At 41.0% G+C, this 10,704-nt stretch overlaps 1 protein-coding gene across 1 annotated transcript; it reads right to left on the bottom strand.

Moving 5' to 3' along the window:
- Nucleotides 1-7,936: 7,936 nt before the first annotated feature.
- LOC114881577 lies at nt 7,937-9,535 on the bottom strand. The gene has a single exon (XM_029198397.2). It carries the CDS (start codon nt 9,533-9,535, stop codon nt 7,937-7,939), a length of 1,599 nt encoding a protein of 532 aa, XP_029054230.2.
- Between the last annotated feature and the right edge of the window lie 1,169 nt (nt 9,536-10,704).

Genomic DNA, 10,704 nt, shown 5'->3' with positions numbered 1-10,704 from the left:
GGCATACGATTTCTGGGAATTCAGAGTACAATTCTCATATTCCTTATCCTGTGTACTACCGTCAGTCAAATAAAATATTTTATTTTTTATTATATATTTTGTTTACAGTTATTTTAGTACCCGCCCCTTTCCTATATCCCCCAAAAAAGGAAAAGTGTGAATTATGTATTGTAACGTGGTGACGCCCGTGCCCCCCCCGTTACAATCGCTGCGCTTCCCCCACTCACACGCCCACCTAACGATAACCCGTAACCCTTCCCTCACCGTACCCATTTCTCCTTGCTCACCGGTGTCGGACCGATGGAGGCGACAGACTGACCCACAACGAGGACCACCCTCAACAGGAGCTTCGAGGCCGGCGACAGATTCACCCCTCCAGCAAACACGGAGCAACGTGGAATTTCCAGAAACTATGATGAAGCGGCCCAAAAACTGACGCAAACGTCCACCCAGAGCCATCTGTCGCCGAGCCCGAAGACCTCAGCCCACCCGTCACCGCAGGATGTCCGTCAGCCCCATCGACCCCGATCACCGGTATATCGAAGATCGATAATCGATCAGTCCCGCGGCCGGAAGAGGCCCCCCGTCCGAGTCCGATCCCCTCCCCAAAATATCTCGCGACGGTCTCGTCGTCGCAGCGGCGACGGAAATTAGCCTTGAGCAACCGATTAGAGAGCGACGGTAAATTTTGTGAGATAGCGATAAAGAAAGTATTGAGAGAAAATTATAAAGCGATTTGAGAGTGTGAGTGTGTGCGTGCGGAACGCGAGGCGTTTTGGTAAGCCCGTTATCATATTCTTGTATTGTTTTGAGCTCGCAACGAACCCCTTCTCGTTTCGACCCCGCTCTATTGTTCAAACTACGCGTAACGTGCTGACCTCCGTGAGGACCCATCCCAGCCCTGTACCTTCCCGTCCGCCACTGTTTCCTCCTCGCGTACTCCCCCGCGAAACTGTACGGACGCAAGTGCCCGAATCCCCTCCGCTATATACGCCCCAATACCCCTTTCCCTTTTTTGATTTTGATTGCCACAGTGTGGCTGGCGCCCAACATTACCGTGAGAATAGTTATTTGGAGATTGTATAGAGTGCACCCCCGCGAAAGGGTCACAGTATATATACATTCATTTTTCACAATCAGATCATGACGAAGATTGTATATAAATGTACGTATACTGGATACATGACAAATGTTTATGGTATCTTTTATTTTTTTTATTGAATAAAGTAAATGCATTATCAATTAATTGCAATTTATTAATTATCGACAATTTTATTTTATAATTTTTAATTTTCTTTTTATTTCGTTCATAATATTACAATTTATGTTATTCAAAAACAAATATACTGCGTTCCTATCACATTTATATAGTTCTTATTCCTAAACATTCGTACTTCGGAAAAAGATTTGATACCACTTATATATATCGGAGTACCATATCGGGACATATTATTTAAAAAAAAAAAACTAACCTTAGGCATTCGATTTGTAGGAATATTCTTCCCTTGGTTATGTTATATTACAAGAAATGTATATATAATATTTGGGTGAAGGAGTTATGTCATTTATACATTTCCTAGGTGATGTACGCAGTATCGTATTTTATACTTTGGCGGTGGCATACATAATATAGCTATCGTAGCATCCGTGTGTCATTTAGATGTATGCGAAAAGTGATGTAGAATAGCATGCCGTTAGTTGGATGCAATAACTGAGGTGGCGCTGAAATCAGTTTCTGTTCGGTCTAATTTTCGATGCAACGTTGACTGTTTTACCGACACGGAATTCAAAGTTCGGCCTCGACGCTCGCATCACCTTAATTACCAAAAAAGGTGGTCCCACGAATTATTAAAATCGGTTATGACAGATTTTGCTTGATCTGGTGCTATAGTTACGCAACAATGGAAATTCACACTTTTGATTATATCGTTTTGTACAATAGGATAATTTAAATAAAAATTTATTTTTCATATTTTTTCAATTTTTACAATTCATTTTCTTGCACTTTCAATTTAAAGTCCAAAACAACTAAAAATTTAGGTGGTGCTATAGTTATGCACCGCAGTATAGCACGGGATAATACAGTTCCTCGTTTGAGGGAAAGCCATTTCATTCGAAAAATTACCCCGAAACGAACGAAAGCCAATCCACAAAGACGATGTGCTGTTTGCACTGAACACGAAAAAAAAAGAACTCCAGATACTGTTGCGAAAATTGTAACGTTGGCTTATGTTCGGCAGAATGTTTCGAAGCGTATCATACATAAATGGAGTACTGAATAAATAATTTACATTTTTTGGGGGTTTTTTTTACGTGAACAGTTTATATAAAAATTCATGTTTTATTTTCATTTTTGTTTATGGTCACAGTTTGTATTATAATATTTCGCATTTTTCATATTTTATATTATTTTTTAATTATATAAAAGTCAAAATTATACAGATATGCCAATGACAACATTATTTAAAAAAACAATTCTTATTTATTTCGCCCCCTGACGGAGCCACTTTTTATGTATATTTGCCGTGACTGAGCCCCCTCTACCTATAAGTAGTAGCCGGCATTTCGGTATGATTTTCGAGAAGAACCAGCGATCCTACAGAATAGGTTTTCGCGAGTACAAAGCAGTCGTTGAGGGGTTAATGAAAGAGGGACACATATGTTTCCATCCTATTACCAAATTTCTAAAGGCAAGACAGAATGCAATCCTAACAAGGCTAGTATGGAAATAACCGAGAGAGAAGCAAAGATTTCCCTTCAAGCACTCTTATGACCCCCTCTGTAAAGGAGCACATACCGAATTTGAAAAACCTAACGCTTATCCCTAAATGGGGACTAGATGGATCATCCAGTCAGAGTGTGTATAAGCAAACTTTTTCTTCGCATTGCGATCAAAACATGGACAATTCATCGTTGTATTTGACAACCCTGGTTCCAATCAAGTTGATCGACCAAAACGATTCATCGGTTGTTTAGGAAAATGATCCTAGACCTTCATCGATTCATTTTTGCAGGCCTCTAAGGTTCATGTTCTGCAAATAAACTCCGGAGGTAATTAAAACAGAATGCGAACGCGTAGAATCGGAAATCGCTTTGCTAGGTCCAACACACATTGATACGTCTGTTATAAGACATCAACTTCACATGACTATGATCGATAGGAAAATCATTAATGTTGTGACCGAAACTAGTTCTTCCATGCGCTGCTATATTTGTGGCACTACACCTACCCAAATGAATGACTTGGAGAGAGTAAAAATCAGAATTCCTTACGAAGTTTATTATAAATTCGGGATATCTTCATTACACGCAAAAATTCGATTTTTCGAATGTCTGTTGCATTTGAGCTACAATTTGGATTTCAAAAAATGGTCCGCATCAACTAAAAGCTATAAAGATCAACAGCAAGAGAAGAAGAAAGAAATTCAAAAAAAGTTTTATATTGGGTTGGGCCTTCCCGTTGACCGTGTTAAGCAAGGGGTTGGTAGTTTTAATGACGGTAACATGGCGAGAAAGTTTTTCAAAGACCCGGAGACAACAGCAAAAATCACTGGACTCGAAGAAGAAGTTATTAGGAGGTTCGCTGTAATTTTACAAGCAATCTCGTCGGGCCAGGAAATATGTCCTAAGAAATTTGGATTGTATGCCAAAGAAACTGCCGAAATATTCGTCAAACATTATGGGTGGTACTATATGCCAGCCACAGTGCATAAAGTACTTATTCACGGAGAAAAAATATTCGAAAATTTTATAATTCTTTTAGGGAAATTCTCAGAAGGAGCCCAAGAGGCCCTAAATAAAATCTTTCGATATGCAAGAGAGTTTAGATCCAGAATAAAATAATTTTTAACAAAAAATACAACCGACTTCGAAATGCACTAAAAAGTATGAAATAATTTCTACTTCATTTATTAAAATACCCAACAGCTATTAATAAAACCTATTTACTCGTTAAATAGTATACTAAATACATTTCAACCTTTTCGGAGGCGGCGCAAAATTAAAAACTTTTCTTCTACTAGGAAGATTCTAGTTCAGACGTCGACAACCTATCAAATCATTATTGGCAGCATCTTATATTCGGGTATTTTTAATTTAACGAAAAGGTTGAAATGTATTTATTATACTATTTAACGAATAAATAGCTTTTATTAATAGCTGTTGGGTATTTTAATAAATGAAGTAGAAATTATTTTATACTTTTTAGTGCATTTCGAAGTCGGTTGTATTGTTTGTTAAAAATTATTTTATTTCACACTTTTTAGTGGAACGAGCAGTATTTATAGGATGCCGTAAGGTGGTTTACCGTTCTTATTGGTTAATTGCAATAACGATAGTTTTTAACGATAACCAGTTCCATATAAGTTATAACAATAGTTATTAACAATAACAAATTGCATAAATTTTTGCAAGTGAGAAATGGCGGAAATATGTCCTGTTAGATGTGAAAGGTTTCATCGCAATCTGTACATGCCTTGGAGAGTATCATGTATACAAGAAACAGTAGAGAATCGGCGACTGCATGCTGACTCATACATCGGTAGAGACACATAGGCATACGTATAATTCAATGTAGTAGTAACAATAGTTTTTCAAGAATATCTCGAAAACTAAAGCTTCCCGTTAATTATGCATAATGAAAAAATTATTTAGAATCATGTCCCCGACAACATATTAAAAGGTTATTGAAATCGTCCAATCTTGACATTAAATACTTCCTGTATTTTGCAATAACAATGAAAAAATGAAAAAATTTTTTTCAACGGGACCAATCGGAAGACATACCCTACCAGATGCAAAAGGTTTCGTTCCGATTGGTCCATCCATCTCGGAGTAATCGGTGAACACACACAAAAAAAGCACATACATACTGATCGAATTGAGTAACCTCCTCCTTTTCGAAGTCAGTTAAAAATGAACAGAATTTCAACTAACGAAGATATTCTTCATAATCTCCTAATTAGTTCTGACCCACTAATTTCTAGTTTGAGACCTCGAAGTTCCCAAAGCTCAACACAAGAGTCTTTGTTATCAGAAACTCGGAGACTGCTCAAAGTTCCTCATGTTTTTGAATATCAAGAGAATGAGTTTTCGCCATACTTCAATTTTGATTAAAAATCTAAAAGTTGTTATGTTTTATTTTCCCCCTTTTTCTCTTCCACCTACTGTCAGACTTTCAACCAAAATTAGAAAAGGAAATCCAATTTTTTTATTTAAAGAAAAGCAAATATTGTCGATAAAATAGGGCGTTTTTGCAAGTTTTGCTTTAAAAAAAGAAAATTATATGTAGAAATATACATAAGTACGAGCAGGTTATACAATGTAGAAATATAGGTACTGTTAAAATTATGCGTTCCTAGGAGTTACAAGACGTCCTTATCATGTTCGAAATTAATTTTGTTGTCTTTCAATAATACTAGATTTAAGCGAAAGATTCTTCATTTTCTCTATTTTTTCGTGAAACTTTCCCCATTCTGACTTTATATTTGTGTTCCTCGCCCTTGAAAACATAAGGTTACCAAATGTCAAGTTATTCTGACGTCTTTTACATGCTCTATGTCCAGGTCCACGAAAACACGCCTTTCATCCCACTGTGCGGAGGGGGCGGCTGCGTAGCCGGGGCTTCTATATTCAATGGCAACATTTTTCGTTACCGGCAAAACATTTCCTGTTGATTTTATATTCTTTAATCTGTTGACATATTGGATTAATCATTTCTTAAAAGTGCTCTTTGAAACCACATCCAAATGTATTACGCAATAAACTGCAAACATCAAGACGATCGTTTACTGTTTTATACCAAATATTCTATCGAATCCATTCGACAGTAAACGATTTTTCATATTCGGTTTTTACAGGAATTAGGAATAGATCAGCTTAAGGTATAATTCTTAACTATTAAAAATTAGAATTTTCAGGTTAGGGTTTTGTTTGAAAATGTATTTACAAAAATAGTTTAGGCCCTTTCAGAATGAGTACAAAGCATTAAAAAAGTATTATATTTGAAACTGAGGTAACCGATTCTGAAAATGAAAATAATGTCCACCGGTGTAAAAGACAACGGAGAAATATATGCAGCAATTCAAAATCAGATGCAGAGTTAATTGAAGATAATACCAAGGACCAAAGATTTCACACCAAAGATTCATCAATTTGCCTCAAAAAATTCAGGACTGAAAAAGAAAATAGGAAGATTCATTATCGACTACTTTGAATTATTCATTTATCAAGAGCTCGTAGAATATATTGTAGATGAGACCAATTATTACTCGACTCAAAAGAGCAATAACAACATGGACACTCAAAAAATCACAACACAAGAGGAAATGTACTGTTTCTTTACGTTGTCATTACTCATGACACATAATAAAAAACTAGCGTTACACGAGTATTGGAATACAGATAAATATTTACACAGTAGTATTTTTAGTGAAATAATGACCAGAGATCGGTATCTTTGGATACTACAGATGATACATTTTACCCGTCAACAAGGGCGCGCTGATGATCGTCTATATAAAATAAACGACCTAATAAACATGTTGCGAAAATCGTTCTGCGACACATTTTATCCGTATGAAAAAGTTTGCATTGATGAAAGCTTGATATTATACAAAGGTCGCCTGTCCTTCAAGCAGTACATTCCCTCTAAAAGGAATCGATTTGGAATAACATCATACATACTCTGTGATTGCAAAACAGGCTATGTCCAAGACCTTATAGTTTACGAAGGAAGGTCAACTATTACAGAAAGTGACATCAGCGGAATTGGAAAACCAGGTGCAATTGTTTTATCACTCTTGCAACCGTACTTAGGCCATGGTCACACATTATACACAGACAATTTTTATTCAAGTCCAGCGTTATTCAACTTTTTGCACGATAACTGTACGAATGCATGCGGCACTGTGAAAAAAAGACGTCAAGGAATGTCGAAGATAGAAGAGCGTTTGAAAAAAGTAGAGGCATGTTTTCGTGCAGCAAAAAACTTGTTAGCGATGAAGTGGATGGATAAAAAAGAAGTCCATATGATTTCTACTATGCATACTGTAAATTTTGAAGCAGTATCGAAATATGGAGGGGAACAGAGTGTCCAGAAGCCTCTATGTGTAATAGATTATAATACGTCAATGGGAATTGTAGACAAGGTGGACATGGTACTGAGTACCGTAAATTCAACGCGTAAATCACTGAAGTGGTATCGCAAATTTTTCTTCCACTTCATGGACATTTGTGTGTGGAATGCATATTGTATGTACAAGCACAATCGGAGAGAAACCATATCCATGTCAAAATTTCATTTGGCGTTGATAAAACAGATAATCGAAAAGTATCCGATGAGGTTAACCGACAGGCATTTTCCCACATTCTCTAAGCCGAAAAACAGAAGACGGAGATGTGTAATTTGTAACAAAAATGATAAAAGAACGGATTCGCGGTATGAGTGCAAACATTGCGATGTTCGGCTTTGTATAGATCCTTGCTTCCAAATATATCACACAGAATTATATTATTAGTTTTTACATATTATTATATTTTAATAATTTTCGTCTTGTTATTAATTATATTAAACATTTAATCGTTAAGCTTTGTAATTATATAAATACCTATGTTATTATTACTATTATTATTATGTTAGGTTGAGGCTAGCCGGGCACTCAGTCCTTGGAGACCATTGTACCCGGGCCGCTAGGCAGCCTCCTTACTGGCTGTGCCTTGGTAGCTGGGCTTCTGTTGCAAATTTCAGAAGCACCGTCACCAGGCCAGCCGAAATGCTTAATGATGAGGGTTCTTGGGTCCCCAGGATTGATCCTCTTAGGGCCCTTAGTTCCCTGCATCTTAGAAATACGTGGAGAGGTGTTTCGTCCTCCTCCTCACACCTCGGGCATATCGACTCCTCTATGAGTCCCATGCGCGCGAGGTGTTTCCACGTGTACTAGTGTCCTGTCACTAGGCCCACGAGCATGCGCAATTGCGCCCTATCCAGATGAATTAGGGAGTCACCCAGCTTTATTGACGGTCCCTTAAGTAGGGCCCTCGTGTGCCTCATGCCGTTTGCGTTGTGCCAGAGCTTGGTGAACTCCTGGTTTAACCAGTCTTTAGCCAGGCCTTTCAACGCATAGGTTGAGACACCTATGGGGTACTCATGGCATGGCTGGGAGCTTGTCGCCCCCATTCGTGCCAGTTCGTTAGCCCTCTCGTTGCCTGGGATACCAGCGTGCCCTGGTACCCATAACAGCTTAACTCTGTTGTTCAGAGATAGCTGTCTCAAAGTCAGTGCACAGTCCCTGACTAGCTTCGACCCAATTTCCACTTTGTGGAGAGCTTTGAGCGCGGCTAGGCTATCACTGCATATGTAAATGTATTTGCCTGAGTGGACCCTTTCCAGATTATATTTGGCGCAGGCCCAGGTGGCAAACATTTCTGCTTGGAAGACCGTAACGTGGTGGCCCAGTTTGTGGATCATTTCGACCCTTGGGCTCTCCCCCGCTACCCCGGCTCCGGTGCCAGATCCGGTCTTGGAGCCGTCTGTGAACCAGACCAGTCCCCCCGGAGTCAGGATGCCGTTAGGGACTTCCAGCCATTTCTCCTTTTCTGGTATGATTATGTCGTATTCCTGTCTGAAGAAGTACTCCGTCTTGCAGCGGTCTTCACCGTGGGTCAGAATTAATTCCGATCCCGGATCCCTAAGGATCTCGGTGTGCCCGCCACTCGCCGGGGACCATCCTTCAGCTTGACGGAGGCGGATGGCCGCTCTCCAAGCTGTTGCCATCACTGTTAGATGGGGTGGCTTGATGTCAAGCAGCGCACCAATTGCCATGGTAGGCGTAGTGGGGAGCGCACCTGTTATCCCCAGCAACGCTATTCGGTATATTCTTTCTATAGCTCTTCTGTGTGGTCCCCTCTTCATGGAGGTCCACCACGCATACGTTATGATTGGTTCAAGGATGGCCTGGTATATCCATCTGACCACTCTTGGTTTGAGTCCCCATGTGGGGCCAAACATTCTACGGCAGGTCCAGTAGGTGGTAATTGCTTTCTGGGTCTGCCTGTTCACATGGTTCTTCCAGGTGAGTTTTTTGTCTAGTATTACACCTAGATATTTAACCTCATCTGTGAGTTGTAGTTGCGTACCAAAAATGTAAGGAGCCTTAAAATAAAAGCGTCGTCTCCTTGTAAATAGGACCAACTCCGTTTTACTCGGGTTTACCGAGAGCGAGTGTGATTGACACCAGGATTCCACGAGTGTGATAGCCTTTTGCAACCTCCTCGCTAAATCCAGCGGGTGTCTGCCTCTGACCATGATCGTAAGGTCATCGGCGTAACCCTGAACCTCGAAGCCTTCTGTGGTGAGTATACGTATGAGTTCATCAACCACAAGGGTCCACAGCAGGGGGGACAGGACTCCTCCCTGCGGGCAGCCCCTCGCGACGTCAGCCCTCACCGTCTCCTCTCCTAGGCTTGCTGTGACTGTTCTGTTCGTCAGCATATTGTGGATCCATCTTACGACGGCATCCTTAATGTTGTATCTCATCGCGGCTTCCTGTATAGCATCGTGAGGGGTGTTGTCAAACGCCCCCTCGATGTCGAGGAAGATGCATAGAGCTGATTCACCGTTCGACAATGCTCCTTCGATTGAACCTACCAGGTTGTGAAGTGCTGTCTCGGTGGATTTGCCGTTTTGATAGGCGTGTTGAGGGGTGCAGCGGTTTGCTGGTCAGAACCTCTTCTCTGATGTACCTATCAACCAGCCTTTCCAACGTTTTAAGCAGGAAAGAGGTGAGGCTGATGGGTCTGTACGACTTAGCAAGGTCATAGTTGTCCCTCCCTGGTTTCGGGATGAACACTACCTTGGAGTATCTACCTTAGAGATCCAGGCTTTGGGTACATAGCCCTTCGCTAGGCAGAATTTGAAGATCTGGCCCAGGCGCCTGTACAGGTCCTCTCCACCCTCCTGAAGGAGTGCTGGGAAGATCCCGTCAGTGCCTGTGCTCTTGAATCTTTTGAAGGAGCCAATGGCCCACCTCACCCTGTCCGTATTTATCACCTTCTCAGCTATTCCCCAGTCTACTGGCGCAGGGTTGGTGCGTGCGGTATTGCTACGGCGCCGCTCCCGATCCTCTGCAACTGAGCCTGGGAAATGTATTTGAATAAGGTATTCTAGTATTTCTCTATGGTTGTTCGTCAGACTTCCATTTGGTAGTCTGAGGCGATCCAACCTTGGTGAGGGGCCTATCGTGAAGACCTTCCTTAACCTGGCAACTACAGGCAGTGCCTCGGTTTCTTTGCAGAAGGACTTCTAGGCCGTCCTCTTACTGGTTTTTATTAACTTTTTGTAAGCTTGCTGGGACTTTTTGTAGTTGTCCCAAGCTAGCTCCGTTTTAGCCTTCATGGCTTTATCCAATAGTATGCGGGTGTCCTTCCTGGCTTGGTCCAATTTCTTGTTCCATCAGGTGACCCTTTTGCTACTGTTTCTGATTTTGGCCAGGCAGGCAGCCTCGTAGGCTTGAGTAATGCCGGAGCTCAGTTGCTCCACCGCTTGCTCAATTTCGCCTACGGTCCTGGGACGCTGACAGTTCCCCTTCAGCCTCCCCTCCAGGCCCTCTGTATAGAGTTCCCAATTGGTGGCCTTTGGGTTCCTGTAAGCCTCACCAGTGCCGCCCTCCCTGTTGCCTGTTAGTTTGAAAGGCGGTGGTCCGAGAG

This window comes from Osmia bicornis, unplaced genomic scaffold (assembly GCF_907164935.1).
Source record: "Osmia bicornis bicornis unplaced genomic scaffold, iOsmBic2.1, whole genome shotgun sequence".
Classification (NCBI taxonomy): Eukaryota; Metazoa; Arthropoda; class Insecta; order Hymenoptera; family Megachilidae; genus Osmia; species Osmia bicornis.
The sequence above is the reverse complement of the archived record's forward strand: the minus strand, read 5'-3'. Positions and strand labels throughout refer to the sequence as shown.

Bases quoted from the DNA above. Each gene is read 5' to 3' on its own strand.
- LOC114881577 (XM_029198397.2), bottom strand. From the start codon at position 9,535: ATGAGATACAACATTAAGGATGCCGTCGTAAGATGGATCCACAATATG.